Source organism: Apium graveolens, chromosome 8, assembly GCF_009905375.1.
Source record: "Apium graveolens cultivar Ventura chromosome 8, ASM990537v1, whole genome shotgun sequence".
Classification (NCBI taxonomy): domain Eukaryota; kingdom Viridiplantae; phylum Streptophyta; class Magnoliopsida; order Apiales; family Apiaceae; genus Apium; species Apium graveolens.
The window spans coordinates 256,625,314-256,643,957 of record NC_133654.1 but is presented as its reverse complement, the minus strand read 5'-3'; the positions used below and the strand labels follow the sequence as shown (position 1 = coordinate 256,643,957).

General features: G+C 30.3%; 1 protein-coding gene across 1 annotated transcript; it reads right to left on the bottom strand.

Moving 5' to 3' along the window:
• Positions 1-1,273: 1,273 nt before the first annotated feature.
• LOC141680688 (mRNA export factor GLE1-like) lies at positions 1,274-17,622 on the bottom strand. Its single transcript, XM_074486846.1, has 5 exons — positions 17,593-17,622; positions 17,084-17,299; positions 16,854-16,952; positions 16,642-16,752; positions 1,274-1,450 (listed from the first exon to the last, which is right to left on the bottom strand). The coding sequence occupies exons 1-5, from the start codon at positions 17,620-17,622 to the stop codon at positions 1,274-1,276; spliced, it is 633 nt and encodes a 210-aa protein (XP_074342947.1).
• Positions 17,623-18,644: the final 1,022 nt, after the last annotated feature.

Genomic DNA, 18,644 nt, shown 5'->3' with positions numbered 1-18,644 from the left:
AACTTTTCTACTCATTGTTATATATATACAAATCACAGTTCACAATTGGAATTAATGTTTATCACTCATGATTATTATTATATATTATATTTGTCAAATTAGAATTATCATTGTTTGGGTTGATGTATATCACTCATGATTAAGCCTATATGGAAGGTACTGCTACATGTGTAATATGAATGAAGATGATCCGGAGGATGGAGAAGAACGACGATGATTGTGATGCACATGGAAATAAAGAAATATGACATATTATATTTACTTTAGTTTATGTTATCCACAATTTGCTAGCTAGATAAATTACTTTTGTTTAAATTCATACGGGAATTTTGTTTAGTTCTCTGTGTATGTGGTTAAATTTTTTCGGGAATTTGGTTTAGCTAGTTATTTTCATTTTTTCTTATATTTAAATTATGAATGATTTGAATAATAATGATGCCGGGACAGCCTAGGAGCTTCTTGTAAATTGGTCATGGTACCTTTGAATGACATTGATGTTTGGTTTTGTAGCATAATATAAATGCTTGGATTGCTCTATTTTCAATAAGATCCTACTATTTTTTTTTAAAAAAATATTGTTGCAATTGTATCTAAATATATTGCCATTTGCAATTACATCAGCAATAAAATATTGCAATATTTTTCAAATTTGACCTTAAATTTCATTGCAATTAGACCAATTAATGTTGCTATATGGTGGTTGTTTAGCTGACAAAAACAGCTATTGCAATGATTTAACTTCGTTGCTATAAAATATATTTTATTGCTAAATATGATTTATTGCTATAATATTTTGTTGTTGTAGTCCATGACTTAAAATTTTGCTATATGACTTCTGTTACATCACCACCGGATGCAACCCCAAATTTTTGCATATTTGTTGGCATGAATTCTAGTGCAACATAAATAGCACTTTAGGCAATAAATTTTTGTTGTTGCTATATGCATTCTATGGTATATTGTTAGTTCATCTATAAACACGCGCATATTTACCACTACAAACAAGTGTAATTATTTTTCACTTTTTTCCCAACCAGAAGAAACAAAATAATTATTTAGCACCCCCGCATCTTTCCAAACTTATACGAACAACACAAAGAGTAATACAATAAATTTCCTTACATATAAGTTTTCCTTGAAACCCGTCAGCAACAAGCAGATTTTCTTTTATACCTAACGTGCTAGGTTGGGCCTGATTAAAACCTTCCAATAAATTTCCTGGATATTTCTAAGGAGAAAATAAAATTTTAATGCCTCCACAAAAAAGTGACACTTAAAGTAACTGAATTACTGAAGGAAATATAGAAACACTCACTTCACATGGTGCCACATATCCAGAAACATTGAGAACCTCAGACTTGTTGCAAGCTAAAGAAGACCAGTAAATGACAGAAAAATGTGACATAAGGTAAACATCATGCTTCCATGTATCCGAGACCATATTTTTCAACTGCAATAGCATATAACAATATTTTAGATCAGTCAAATATTGACTAAAATAAAAATTCAAAAAATAGAACGACCAACGGGAGCACATGGAATAAATTAGATCGATTTTTCCTATTTTAGAAAGGCAATGGAATGCGGCAGAAAAAGGTTCTTTACTGAGTTTAAGATGTAAGTTATGTTAACACAGAAAGACTATATCATACAAGTGCAAAACTAAAGCCCTTGAAAGATTTTATCAGGACTAACGTCTGATGTATCATGAGAGAACAAGGGTTTCAAAGCTCTCCACATCAATTTGTTCTACGAAGGCAAGGGCTCCAGTTGCAAAAGACTGATACCAGATTCTGAAACCATAAAGGTACTATGAATAAATTAAAAAATATATAAAATCATGGGAAAATCGATTTTTTATCACTCAACTATTTAGTTTTTTAGAAATCTACCACCCAACATACATTTTTATTTTTTTTGTCACTAAACTTACATTTCCTTTTCATTTTAAACCATTCCGTTAACTTTGTCCAAAATTGTTAATTTTAGTATTCTATTTTGGTTAATCGTTTACTAATTTTAAAGTTATGAATGTGTAGATTGTTCGATTTTGAATTCGTATGTGTTTATATGGTGATTTTTGGGTTATAATTTTGTATTCGCCGGAAAAGTAGACGACACTTGTTTTCTTCATTTTTTGAATGATTAAGTGATTATTTGTTAGTAGAAGTTGGTGTTATAGTCTTGTAGGTGTGTATTGGTTCATATGTATTAATTTTTATTGAGTTTTGAATCAATTTTGCTATTGCCGGATTTTAAACTCGTCGGAATTTTTTATTAGAACTCGACGGAATCATCGAAACACTTTGGTTGTGATTGTTGTTACTAGATATGAATTATTGGGTTTGTATAGAGGGATTTAGACTGAAAAATTATAGAAAATAGACCCGATTTGATCATGAATTGGCTTGGCCGGAATGTGGGTTTGTATAGAGGGAAAGAAGTCAACCTTAACGGAATGTGGTAGAATTCAATACAAAATAGACGTTATTGACAAAAAAAATAATAATGTGAATTGGATGGTAGGTTTCTAAAGAAATTAATAGTTGAGTGATAAAAAAATTAATTTTCCCTAAAATCATTAAGAAAGAGAAAACAAATGAACAACCTTTGGTAATATATTCAATAGTTTTGTTAATTATAGGTAAAACTCACTCCCCCGATTTGCGAAAAAAGGATCATCAACTCAAAATGAGAAAGGACAGAAGAATCACAACTGGAGAGACAAGAAATATACAACTAAATGCTACCTGCCTTCGTTTTTCACATTCTCTTTATGCTCCCAAATGCATCATTTTTTAAAAAATTGAGAAACTATATACAATAAGAGCAAAAAGATCTACCACAAACAATGGGTTTTTCTTGAAAAAAACATAATCGAATTAGAATACCCATATTAAATTGAAAATAGAACTGATTAGAATTAGTTTGAGAAAAACCCCCAATTTTACCTTAATGAAAATATTAACAAGAATCCCCAATTCTGAAGCCCTAAACGCCTAAAATATCAACATGAAAATTAGAGTTATAAGGATATCAAAAAAGAACCTAATTAAGCACCTTAACTACTATATAAAACCTTAATCGCCTGCAGACTAAAAAAATTAAAAGTTGGTAACTCTAATCGGAGAAACTGTGTCTGTGTATATCCAATTAGGAGAGAGTGTATCTCGTTCGAAGGGAGTGTATTTCGTTTGAAGAGAGTCTATGTCAAGGGAGTTTTTGTTCACGGAGTGAGTGTTTTGTTGAAGTTTGTGTGTTTATGTTTGGTGGGGGAAGTATAGTCGGTCTGTTTTCGTTTAAGGGGGAAAATTACCACCCAGACATTTCAACTCCAAAATTTGTCCGCTCTGTTTTTTTTTTACTTTTTTTTTTGCAAAACTCTTATTTTTTAAACTTTAATTTTAATAAATAAAACTATTATATATATATATGAAAAAAATCTTATTTCATTTTAACTATAATATTATTTGATATTGAAACGAAATATGATCCATTTTTAAAATTTTATAATATTAAAGATTTTTATAATCATAAATTATTGATAATAAATTCTAATTGTAATTTTAGGATAATGTATTCACTTTAATATTATAAAAATAAAAAATAGCTATTGTAACAACAAGTGCTCGTGTTAGATGTTGTGCAACACCGTGACTTCCGTGCAACACTAGGTTTACAACTATTGTAATACCAATTCAGTATTGTTACAATAGCACATATATTGTAATGAAATGCTTGTAACACTTTTTAAAAAGCATTGCATCAACCCACTTATGGCGTAGTGTCTTTATCAAAATTAACCTTATGACCAACATCAGTAAGTTGACTTATACTAATCAGATTGTATTTTAAATCGTCAACTAAATGTACATTAGTAATAGCAAACATGTCATTAACAGCGGTGCCTTTACCAATGATACGAACGATGTTAGTGTCACCACTATAACTAGACCTCCCTCTTTAGCTACGAGTGATAGAAATATGGATTTATCACTGGTCATATGGCGAAAGCATCCACCATCGATTATCCATTTATTACGGGTAACATGGACCTTAAAGCATACCTAAAAAATTGATTCATCTCTTAGGTAGCCACACTACCCCATAAATACACATAGGCAACGATTTTTAGCTAGCTTTGCACGAAAAGTGGTGCATTACCTACAAAATTTTAAGTTTTTTGCAACATAGTGGATGAAGCGTAGCATTACATTGAAGCTACCGTTGCTAATAATTGTCAGGGTTGCGCAGCATGCAACAGTGGAGGTCATAGTGTTGCATTAACCATTTTTTTTATTTAATAAATGCTGACATGAAAAAAAATTTTGAGGTGGCATATTGGGCCCACCGTGGCATGTAGGTCCCACAAGAGGTGGTATTTTTTGTTGACGTGGCACATGTGGGGCCCACATGTGGGACCTATTGATGATGTGGCATGCTGATTTTAGCATGCTGACGTAAGCATGCTGACGTGGCATCAGTGGGTCCCACATGCGGGACCCAATGCAGATGTAGCAGTACGGGGCCGAAAAGTGGGCCTATTGCTGACGTGGCACTTTAAAGCATTGCATTTGCTTTGTTGTGTTCCAATATGTTATTTAGTGTTTTGTTAGCTATCGTACTATTTTCAAAATTTATTATGAATATTCATGTTCTAATTTTTTTAAAATTATTTTTAATTGATCGAACCGTAAGGATAATGTTACTTACTAATTTTAGAGATGTGTAATTTTTTTTAAAAAAAATAGATTTTAAACCACGGTGCACATGAATTTCCATTACGTAGTCTTGTCCCAAGTGGTGGTTCTATTTTTTTTTAAATTTCTTGATCAACGATCCAACCATACGGATGATGTTACCTACTCATTTTAGAGATGTGTAATTTTTTTAAAAAAAATAGATTTTTTATCCTGTATTTTTATAATTTTCAAATTACGGTCAACACAGATTCCTGTAACCAAGTCTTGTCCGGAGTGGTAATTCTATTTTTTTAAAATTCTTGTTCAACGATTTAACCGTACGGATGATGTTATATACTAATTTTAGAGATGTGTAAATTTTTTTAATAAAATTTAGATTTTATATCGTGTGTTTTTATAATAGTCAAATTTCGGTCAATACGGGTTCCTATAACCAAATCTTGTCCCGAGTTGTGATTATACTTTTTTAAAATTCTTGTTCAACGATCCAACCGTACGGGCGGATGATGTTGCCTTCTAATTTTTGAGATGTCTAATTTTTTTTAAAAAATTATATTTTATATCGTGTGTTTTTATAATAGTCAATTTACGGCCAACGCAGGTTCCTATAACCAAGTCTTTTCCCGAGTGGTTATTTTATTTTTATAAAATTCTTGTTAAACGCTCCAACCATATGGATGATGTTATCTACTAATTTTAGTGATGTGTATTTTTTTATAAAAAAAATTAGATGTTATATCGTGTATTTTTATAATATTCAAATTACGATCAACATGGGTTCCTTGTAGATTCTTGTCCCGAATGGTTTCAATTTTTTTAAAAAAAAATTGTTCGACGATCCCATTATACGAATAATTGTTCTGATTGATTTTATTATAGTCGTGTTATTTTGTCATATATTTTACATTAGTTGTTCAATTTTCTTATAATATTTAAAATTTTAGATATTTAATAAAAAACTGAAAAAATAATTTAAAGAAATTGAGACATAGATCTGCACACTTCCCCACCCCAAATATTTGGGCTGCTATTTTCCCGTTAACAAAAAATATTACTTTACTTTCCTTAAACTCCTTATTTCTCACTCTCTCCTTCTCTTTGCTTAGATTTCTCACTAGAGGAAATTAGCGATCATACACCATTTTTTCACCATTGTGTGACATGTATATTTTCCTTCCGTTGTCTATACAACACTAGTGTGATAGAACATTAGACAACAGTTTTTTATACCCTTGTAACCTTTTTCAATACTGGTTACAATCAAGAAGGCACAACGAATATTCTATAATAACCATTGTTGGAACTTTTTTAAACAACTTTTTCTTTATTTAACTATTGGCTACCTTACTTAACAACAATGGTTTTTGGAAAATCCCTTATTGTTAACTTATTCGATATTGTCATAAACAACAGTTTATAAACTTCCTTTTAAATAATTAAAACCGTTGCCATAAATGTTTTTTGTTTAAAAGATAATGGTGTAAAAGATTTAAACCATTGCAAAGAATATCAAAATACAATGGTTTTTTTAAAAAAAATAATGTGCAGTGAGACATACATCGGTTTTCATCATTTTTATGTGGCTTTCACACAACTGTTTACAAAATTAATCTCATTATTTAAAATAAACCAATTTTAAAATAAAATGGTATTATGATAATCCAATTGTTATTCCACGGTTGAAATTAAATTTACAATAGAAAGGTTCTCTACCAGAATTACAACTATAACTTAAAATCTATTTCTAAACATGCTCATTAACGTACACATTTTAATTGGCTCGGCTATTGAAAATATCGAGTCCCATTTCTGTTGGATCAGTGGCTTGCAACTCAACATGAATGTCATCGAGTTCCCTCTTGAAATGTTTTTAGAGCTTGCATAAATCATTTTGCTCTATAACTTTTGAGTATGAGGACACCTTTGCAACCATATACACATTAGAAATAAATGACCTTAAAGAAATGGAAAGCAAATAAACCAAAATTGAGACCTTGCATTTTGTACTTACCATGCAATGAAGAAAATTCTGCTCTTCTGGCAATTCTTTATGCTAACAAAAACATAATCATAAACCACATAACCGACACTCATCTTGAGGAAGGCTATCTCCAAAATCTTCTTAACTCTGTGCTCGCTCACCATGCTTTTCCAGAATCACTTGCTTTTCCTCAATTTTAAACACTATGAAGCGAAAATTTCTTTTTGTATTCAGTTTCTAGAACATTAGCCTACATATTCAATACATGATGAGATAAAAGAAAAAAAAAGTTAAATATTTGATCTTATACATATTTGTCTCTTTGACATCTAATTTAATTCTCTAAACTACACCACAGCCACGATAAATAAAAATAATATAATAAATTATTCCTGGGGAGCCACAATGGGTTTCTTTTTAAATATTCTGAGCTGATTATCTAAAATATATTTATACACTATAACAATGAACTTTCCAAGTCCTCAACTCCTACCTCTAATGCAACGTGGAGTTTATTTGCATTTTGTTGTACCCCCAACGTGTTTGTACCTGCATGCTTATATTAATCTCACTGAACTATGTACGAAGACAGAAACAGAGCCAAGTACGGAAATCCCCTTAATTGCGTATGCAGAGCTGAAACTAGCCTATTTGCTATGCATTTCTTTGCATGATATATTAAGCAGGTGATGGCAATATCCACTACAAGAAAATAAGGCTAAATAAAACCGCACAAATACAACCGACATCAAATTCAACCGTTTTCGGTTGAAATTAAGGGTGCGGCTAAATACAACCGCATGCGGGCGTATTTAAATACGGTCGTATTTACGCGGTCGAATTTAGTACTAATTACAACCGAATAAATATAACCGTATATATATACAACCGTATACGGTTGAGTTTAGGCGTGCTCCTAAATTCAACCGCATTCGGTTGAATTTAGCCTTACTAATTACAACCGAATAAATACAACCGTATATATATACAACCGTATACGGTTGAGTTTAGGCGTGCTCCTAAATTCAACCGCATTCGGTTGAATTTAGCCTTACTAATTACAACCGAATAAATACAACCATATTTATATACAACCGTATACGGTTGAGTTTAGGCGTGCTCCTAAATTCAACTGCATTCAATCGAATTTAGCCTTGCCAAAAAATGGCGGGAATTTTCCCGCCAACGCATTTTTTACTAAATTCAACCGATTTCGGTCGAATTATTTTTAAAAATGGCAGAAAATTTTTGAAAAAAAATATAGAATAAAATTTACACGAAATTTATATTTTAGTTCTTGCAAAAAATATTATTATGGTAGTTAGATATTTATCGTTGAATTAATAATTATTTTTTTAAAAATTTATTAAGGCAAACCACATATATTTATTTTTTTCTAAATTTTTTGCCATATCACTAAAATATACAGATCTTGACATCCGTACAGTTGGATCATTCATTAATATTTTTAAAAATATCGAATCATCAATATGAGATTAAACACTAGTTAGAAGTACAGGTCAAATTACTAGTTGACTGTTAAAAAAGCAAACCAAATATATTTATTTTTTTCTAATTTTTTTGTCATATCACTAAAATATACAGATCTTGACATCCGTACGGTTGGATCATTCATTAATATTTTTAAAAATATCAAATCAATAATATGGGATTAAATACTAGTTAAAAGTACGGGTCAAATTACTAGTTGACTGTTAAAAAAGCAAACCAAATATATTTATTTTTTTCTAAATTTTTTGTCATATCACTAAAATATACAGATCTTGACATCCGTATGGTTGGATAATTCATTAATATTTTTAAAAATATCGAATCATCAATATGGGATTAAACACTAGTTAGAAGTACGGGTCAAATTACTAGTTGACTGTTAAAAAAGCAAACCAAATATATTTATTTTTTTCTAAATTTTTTGTCATATCACTAAAATATACAAATCTTGACATCCGTACGGTTGGATCATTCATTAATATTTTTAAAAATATCGAATCATCAATATGGGATTAAACACTAGTTAGAAGTACGTGTCAAATTACTAGTTGACTGTTAAAAAAGCAAACCAAATATATTTAATTTTTTCAAAAATTTTTGTCATATCACTAAAATATACTGATCTTGACATCCGTACGGTTGGATCATTCATTAATATTTTTAAAAATATCGAATCGTCAATATTAGATTAAACACTAGTTAGAAGTACGGGTCAAATTTTAGTGATATGACAAAAAATTTAGAAAAAATAAATATATTTGGTTTATTTATTTTTTTCTAAAATTTTTGTCATATCACTAAAATATACTGATCTTGACATCCGTACGGTTGGATCATTCATTAATATTTTTAAAAATATCGAATCATCAATATGGGATTAAACACTAGTTAGAAGTACGGGTCAAATTACTAGTTGACTGTTAAAAAAGCAAACCAAATATATTTATTTTTTTCTAAAATTTTTGTCATATCACTAAAATATACTGATCTTGACATCCGTACGGTTGGATCATTCATTAATATTTTTGAAAATATCGAATCGTCAATATTAGATTAAACACTAGTTAGAAGTACGGGTCAAATTACTAGTTAACTGTTAAAAAAACAAACCAAATATATTTATTTTTTTCTAAATTTTTTGTCATATCACTAAAATATACAGATGTTGACATCCGTACGGTTGGATCATTCATTAATATTTTTAAAAATATCGAATCATCAATATGGGATTAAACACTAGTTAGAAGTACGGGTCAAATTACTAGTTGACTGTTAAAAAAGCAAACCAAATATATATATTTTTTTCTAGATTTTTTGTCATATCACTAAAATATACAAATCTTGACATTCGTACGGTTGGATCATTCATTAATATTTTTAAAAATATCGAATCATCAATATGGGATTAAACACTAGTTAGAAGTACGTGTCAAATTACTAGTTGACTGCTAAAAAAGCAAACCAAATATATTTATTTTTTTCTAAATTTTTTGTCATGTCACTAAAATATACTGATCTTGACATCCGTACGGTTGGATCATTCATTAATATTTTTAAAAATATCGAATCATCAATATGGGATTAAACACTAGTTAGAAGTACGAGTCAAATTACTAGTTGACTGTTAAAAAAGCAAACAAAATATATTTAATTTTTTCTAAAATTTTTGTCATATCACTAAAATATACTGATCTTGACATCCGTACGGTTGGATCATTCATTAATATTTTTAAAAATATCGAATCATCAATATGGGATTAAAATTTTTATTTGTTATATTTAAAAAAACTGAATAATTATGTAATTAATTTAAAAAATCATAACAAAAAATTCAAAGTTGCATGCCCGCATGCTACATGCATTATACTTTTTTTAAAAAATATAAACAAATAATGTACGATCTACGGGATGTTAAAACTTAAAATGGTTAAAAAAGATAAATTTTCAAAATTTAGCTAAAATAGTAAGTTTTTAAATAAATAATAATCTTATAGTATTATAATATTTTTTTTAAAAAAGGTTAAATAATTATATTATTTATGTCATTGAAATTACGAGAAATTTTAATTATCATACGATACATTAATTAATTATAATAAATTAATTAAATTGACACTCCTAAATTCAACCAAATACAATAAAATTTAACGCCATGTCAGCGATCCGTGTAAATAAGATCAACGTACCAAATTTAACTATAATGTATAATCCAACGATCATCTTTAGATTACAAGTAAAAACAAAAAAAAATATAAAACAAAGTTTTATAGCCCCCCTCCCCCACCCACCAAGCCCCACCTCTGTTTCTTTCACCCGCACAATCACTCCTCCCTCATTCTTCCACCCAAATCTCCTCACATCTTAATCTCCTCACATCTTCTTCTTCTTCTGATCCCCTCGCCGCCGACGCACAAGATTTCACCCCCTCCTTCCTTCTTGTCTCTTTTTTCGTCCTCTCTCTCTCTCTCTTTCTCCCCCCCTCTCTCCGCCGCCGCTCTCTCTCTCTCTCCGCCGCTGCCGCCGTCGGAGATTTTCCCTCGCCGCCGCACAAGATCCCACCCTCCCCCTCTAATCTTTTTTTCCTGCCCCTCTCTCTCTCTCACTCACCCCCTCCCCCCGAGGTAACGATTTGTTACCAAATTTTTTCATTTTTTAAGTTTACTTCGAATTTGGATTTTTACTTTAGGTTGTTGATTCATGTATTTTGAAGTGATGTATCATTAGACCGTTGAACAAGGAGTGGTACAAAAATATTTTGTGAATTATGGTTAGTTTTTTGAGATCGCCGGAAAAGCTAATGGCTGGAATCGGTTAACTTCGTTAAAACACGAGATTGCCTGGTCACTTTTGAGTGTTTTAAATATAAAAATCGGACTGAAAGTTGTATTTTTGGATCGTCGGAGTTTCCGAAATAAGATGGATCTGGGCAAACTCACCTGATTTGGGAAATTTTCCCGTTTCCGGGGAGTTTTTTTTAAAATCCGGTTTTCGTTATTACAACCGAATGCGGTTGAAATTAAGAATCCTATTTTTGATCATTTTCGGTCGAATTTAATTTTTTGGGCGGCTATTTAAAAATTTTCAAAAAATTTAAATTTTTGGGCGGCTATTTAAAAATTTTTAAAAAATTTAATTATTTGGGGGGGTGATTCAAATTTTATCTGAAAAATTAAATTTGACCGGAATCGGTTGTATTTAGCCGGTCATATTTAAGCGGTTGTATTTAGCCGGTTGTATTTAGTCGGTTGTATTTAGTACTAAATACAACCGGTTTACTAAATATGACTCGAGCGAATACAACCGGCCCAAAAACCGGTCGTATTTAGCTAAATACAACCGAAAACGGTCGAATTTAGCTAAATACAACCGATTTTAAACCGGTTGTATTTAGCCGTTTTTCTGGTAGTGATCTTGCTTCGTCAACAACACTATGCTATGAATCTGAGTTCCTCATTTATAAGGCAAGTGATTGTACTACCATCAGTAGTTGTTTGCTGAATAATCAAGAAAGAAACGCAAAAACATAGAGCATATTATTGGGGAGACAACAAAAAGAAACTAAAATTTTAAGATTAATAATTGAATCATAGAGTTCATGCAAAGAAATGTATACTAACTCTATGGTAGAATACTAGAATCATAAGTTCACAACTTTCATTGATGAGTGGCATAAAGATACTTTGTACAAGAAGCAGAGCCAATAAAAATGATGACATGTGAACTTAATTTTTGACACTTGGTAAGACCTGCATATAACTAAAAAACCCATAATCACATACTTTTTGATAAAAGTATACTTAAAATAAAATATACTTAAAATATACTTAAAATAAATAAAAGAATTTGTAAGAATATCATGATATACGCTATTAAACATAATTTTAATAGTACACATTACTATGTGATATATGGGTCTGTGCAATGTATAATAGACATATAAAATCTGTTCCACTCACAACAGACTCGTATAAGGAGACCCGTATGACAGAATTTGTACTAGTGGATAAACAACAACAATATTACCCCAATATTATCTAGAACAATCTACTCATTTAATTGTATTCCTTCAAACTCTAATTATCTTTATTAAAGACATGTTTCAAATAGACAAAACTCTTTGTAAACCCACAATACATGTTTATGCAACATTTAAAAAATATCATCAACTCTCCCTAAACTTAATTTGGAGTTTCTATAAACAAGTTCTTACAACAAACGTGGAGTACCAAAAAGTATATTGCTTCCCTGATTAGCCACAAACTACCATTAATAATCACTAAAATTGAGAAAGAACAACTCACAAACAATAAAATGATTACGAGCCAAAAGAGCAAGAATCCTCTATCTAGCCATGCCTTCATATAAACCAACAAAACTATTTTAGCAATTCCAAACATAATCCTCCACAACAAAAGGCACACTATAAGTCCACCAGACCCATAAAAACAAATTATTCATGTGGCAAAATGCCTTAATCTGTAACCCAAACATCTTCATTGTACTACAAATTTCTCATCTATGTAAGAAATAAGAATTGAGAATCCACTACAACAAAATAGGCCAATTACGACGGGCAACTTACGACGGAAAAAAATGCGCGCCCAATTTACGACGAAAAAAAGTAAAGCGTCGTAATTATTTACGACGAAATCCAAAACCGTCGTAAATTTATTATTTTATTAATAAAATTATGCACGGTACGATTAAACAAAAATAAAAATTATTTAAAGTTGCGACGATTTAAACTTTTCGTGGTAAGTTAATTATTTTTATTAAAATTTTAAATTGAAATTGAATAAAAAATATTTTATCTAAATTTACAACGAAATATTTGTGACGAAAAAAATCGGATCGTCAAATTTACGACGGAAATTAAATTTCGTCGTAAGTTATCAAAGACGGAAATTTATTTTTTTCCAAAAAAAATTGACGGGAATATAAAAATCATTTGAAATTGTGACGATTTCAACATTTTGTCTTAAGTTAAATATTTTTATTAAAACTTAAATGTGAAATTAAATAAAAAATATTTCATCTAAATTTATGACAAAATATTTTTGACGGAAAATATTGGAACGTCCAATTTACGACGGAAATTAAAATTCGTCGGAAATTGCCCAAAATTTTGGCGGTAAATTTGACTTTTCTCAATTTTTTTGTAGATAATAATTTATGACGAATTTCGTCATAAATTAGGACATGATTATTGATAATTTCAATTTTTAAAAAATATTATTTCATGATTAAATTATATTAATGTCAACATTTATTTGTTTGGTTGACATTTCAAGAATTTCGGAAAAAATTAAATATTTTGATAAAATAGTTTAATATGAAACATTGATTATATCACTAATATATATATATACATATATATATATATATATTCATCAATACAATACTGTTGGATCATTAAAAATATTTTTAAAATAATCGTAACACTAATTCACGATTCAACACTAGTTAGCTGTACTAGTCAAACTGATACTTGACTGTTAAAATGTCAAACCAAATAAAATTATTTTGATATGAAATTTTGGTTATATCACTAATATATAAATATATTTATATGTATATATATCTGTTGACATCCACACGGTTGGATAGTTGAAAAATATTTTGAAAATAATCGTAACACTAATTCAGGATCAACACTAGTTAGATGTACTAGTAAAACTGATGTTTGACTGTTAAAATGTCAAACCAAATAAAATTATTCTGATACGAAATTTTGGTTATATCACTAATATATATATCTATTGACATCCATACGGATGGATCGTTGAAAAATATTTTTAAAATAATCGAAACATCAATTCAGGATTAAACACTAGTTAGCTGTACTAGTCAAACTGATGGTTGACTGTTAAAATGGCAAACTACATAAAATTATTTTGATATGAAATTTTGTTTATATCACTAATATATATCTATTGATATCCATACGGTTGGATCGTTAAAAAATATTTTTAAAATAATCGAAACATCAATTGAAGATTAAACACTAGTTAGTTGTACTTGTCAAACTAATACTTGACTGTTAAAATGGCAAACCAGATAAAATTATTTTGACATGAAATTTTGGTTATATCACTAATACATATATCTATTGACATCCATACAGTTGGATCGTTCAAAAATATTTTTAAAATAATCGAAACATCAATTCAAGATTAAACACTAGTTAGTTGTACTAGTCAAACTAATGGTTGACTGTTAAAATGGCAAACTACATAAAATTATTTTGATATGAAATTTTGGTTATATCATTAATATATATATATATTGTCATCCATACGGTTGGATCGTTGAAATATATTTTTCAAATAATCGTAACACTAATTCCGGATCAACACTAGTTAGTTGTACTAGTCAAACTGATGCTTGACTGTTAAAATCTCAAACCAAATAAAATTTTTTTGATATGAAATTTTGGTTATATCACTAATATATATATCTATTGACATTGATACAGATGGATCGTTCAAAAATATTTTTAAAATAATCGAAACATCAATTCAGGATTAAACACTAGTTAGATGTACTAGTCAAACTGATGGTTGACTGTTAAAATAACAAACTACATAAAATTAATTTGATATGAAATTTTTGTTATATCACTAATATATATATCTATTGACATCCATACAGTTGGATCGTTAAAAAATATTTTTTAAATAATCGAAACATCAATTCAAGATTAAACACTAGCTAGCTGTACTAGTCAAACTGATACTTGACAGTTAAAATGGCAAACCAGATAAAATTAATTTGAAATGAAATTTTGGTTATATCACTAATATAAATATCTATTGACATCCATACGGTTAGATCATTAAAAAATATTTTTAAAATAATCGAAACATCAATTGAGGATAAACACTAGTTATTTGTACTAGTCAAACATGCTTGACTGTTAAAATGGAAAATCAAATGAAATTATTTTGATATGAAATTTTGGTTATATCACTAATATATATATCTATTGAAATATATACTGTTGAATTGTTCACTACAAGGAAAACAAGCTTCAACAACGGTTTATATCCGTTGTCTGATACCCTATTTTTCCGTTGACTATTGAGCCACCGTCTGTTAGTTGGATCAGACATCGGCTAAAAAACATTGTCTGAGATTATACAGACAATGAATATGGATTAAGCCCGTTGTATTACATCCAGAAAAGACAACGTTTTTTGCTTGTTTTCGTCGTAACAAGCGACATTACTCAAGGGTTCTCACAAACTCAGAAAACCGTTGTGTAAGGTATAACATTAAAACCAATCCTACAACACTTATTATTGTATAAACGTTGTTGTGTATTCAGATAGACAACAAAAATGAAACTGAGCTCGTACAACTCTTGTAATAAATTTCTACACACAACAATTTTGGATTTTAACGTATGGCATGATCAGATACATACAACTGTTTATTTTTCCAAACGTATTGCATGAATACCTTTGATACAATATCTTAATATTATATGGATAATGGTTTACTAGTGTTGTGAGAGTTAATTTTGCACCAAAGTTTTGTGTTCGAAAGCATTGTTTTAGTATTAAAGACATGATATTTTAATGAAGCTTGGTTGTTAAAAGCGTTGTCTTACACAAAATATGACAAGTAATCAAATGAAATTAACTTTGCAAATCTAAACAAAAGTTCTAAAGTTAATCTATGATCAAAAATCACAGCAACATAGTTATACAAAAGCTAAAAGCATATTGATATCACTGCCTTCATGAGTCTAAGATTTCTACTACAAATTAAAGAAAATATAGAGTCTACAAGGATTTTCAGCTTCTCTTCATGTCTTCCGCAAGAGCTATGTTGTCCTTACAATATCATTACAGCATGTGATAGGCAATTTCCCAATCTGAAGAAAACAATCTTCAAAATAAATCGACAACATAATTACATAATTACATAATTACAACATAATTACATACAACATAATTACATAGAAAATCATTTATCCTTGTGACAAACTTTTGGATGTGATTGACCTAAATGTACACTAGATACTGTTAAATATCATAAAGGGATGTACACTAGATTTTTTTAATAAGAAAGAGTAATTTGAGAGAGATTTAAAATCTATAAGTTTTAAGAAAAATAGAACTTGGCACCTGTTTTTTCTGTACATGTGGATGGTAGCAACTCTGCTGGTCAGGACTATCAACAGATCACCTGTTGAATTTATCCCTTTCCCCTCTCACCTGTATTATATGACTATCAACACACTTTTTAATAAAAGATATTCAACCTAGTTAACTAGAACAAATTTTATCCTGTGTAAGTTTAGAAACATACCTAGTTTAGCATGTTAAGGACAGTTTCTCAAGTGAAAACAGAATATTTGTGCTGAAAATTGAACTCATATTTACAATTTTGTGTGGACAGAAGGAAGGCTAGCATACAGGATGAAGTGTTCATAACTACATTGGCTAGATCTGGTCGTTGTTCAAGTGCACTGACAAAGTTTCGGGAAATGATATTGAGCATCTTCTTGAACTGGAATCTGTATCTTCTGTATAGAGCAAAGCCTGCCATCTGGGTAAGGAAACATAATATTAAATTTGATACTACTTTAGCAATTGTATATAATGATAAGAATTTCTTGATCATACTTCAATAAAGGTCTACAATGAAACAGCAGTGTATAAATTGGCTGGAAGAGCATTCAAAAATCTTGCCATCCATGCCCAGCCTTCTTCAATTCCATGTGGGTTCTTAACTCCTTCAGCTTCTGTCTAAAAACCAATACGACTCACATAGTTTCCGTGATACTTAAAACTAGAAATGAGCAACTTGAAACTAAAAACGAGCAAGCACAATGACTCAAATATTCGGCAGACATTAGTGCTAGATCAAAGAGACGCACCTGAACAAGTGCTCCATATACCTTCATACATGACCTCACTCGTTCTACATATGTATCACTGTTTCCAAGCTTTCCATCTTCTTCTTGATATCCAATGGCTTTGTTGTAAGCTTCTTTTATTTTAAATACTGACTCAGAGTAACTCATATACATTAGAACACTGTATATGCAGACCCTGTTTAATTCAGCAAGAAGAATTTCCATGGTTTGTGGAACCTAAAAACATGTAAACATGTAAGACTTTTAACATTAATAATCTAAGCACCACATTTATTTCACTGATAGGAACAAGGACAGTAGAAGACGAAACACATAAAAATTAGATATCTCATCTTGTGCAATGACATCCACGATTGAGCATGTCAAGCATCACTGGCCTAATTTCTATAGCAGTTGATGTTATTCAGCCAAAAAATGTAACTGTGTCAGTTCTTAGCTGATCACAGATTTGCATTTCATGTAGAGTGGCGGGAATCCTAAAATCATTACATAGTCCAGATGGATAATACCTTATACAGAGATGTTACGGAAACTATCATATAGCATTCAAGCAAGTCATAATAGACACACCCATAAAACTGCTACTGGGAGAAGAAAAAATCACTTACATCTTAAATCACACAGAAACAAACCTACACAAATCATCAAAACACTCAATTTTCTTCTTGAGATTCAATTTTCCCCTCCACATCCCCTTTACTTACTTGTACGCACAAAATAAGAACTAAAATCAGCACAAAATAAGAACTAAAATGAGAGAGAGAGTTAGACAGAGAGAGAGAGAGAGAGAGAGAGTGATACCTCAAAATTAAAGACAAGCACCTTCCATTGAATCCACAAATAAGCCCTAAAGCCTTAGTTTTGAACACGAACTAAAACCCCAAATTGAAGTCGAATGGAAACTCTAAACGGAACCATAATCCATTAAAGAAATATACAAATCAATCAAAGGAGGCTCAAATCAAAGCAAATATTTATGTATTTATAGATTTTCATAACAAGGAGAGTAGATGTGGAGAAAGAGAGGGAGAGAGGGAAGGGGAGAGACCACAACCTAAATCAAAACTCAATAGGACCACAATCTTCTTTGGAATACCAACATTCACACCACACATAAAAATCCCCAAAATAACAGAAAGATTTTACAAACACATCTAAAACCCAAAATTCAAAAACGTGAAAACACGAAAAATCATGAAACCTAACTCAATTCAAGCAGCTGAGATCCTTCGGATCGGAAATGGAAGCACAAACAGCGGACGGCTATGAAGTTAATTCGTCATTCAGAGTGTAATTAGTGTTTGAAATAGAGGTGGATTGAGAGGGTTAGGAGGGGGAGAGAGAGATTTAGTTTTATGTACTTTGGTGTTTTATGTGTACAGAGAAGGAGATGAAATGGGGCATGGGAGGGGGAGGGGGAGGGGGAAGCGGGTAATGAAAAGAAAAGAAAGGGGAAATAAAAAGTTGAAGGAGGGAAACCAATTATAATAAGAAAACTCGATAAATAAATATTGTATACTTATAAATTTTTTATGAATAGATTTAAGTAATTATTTATATA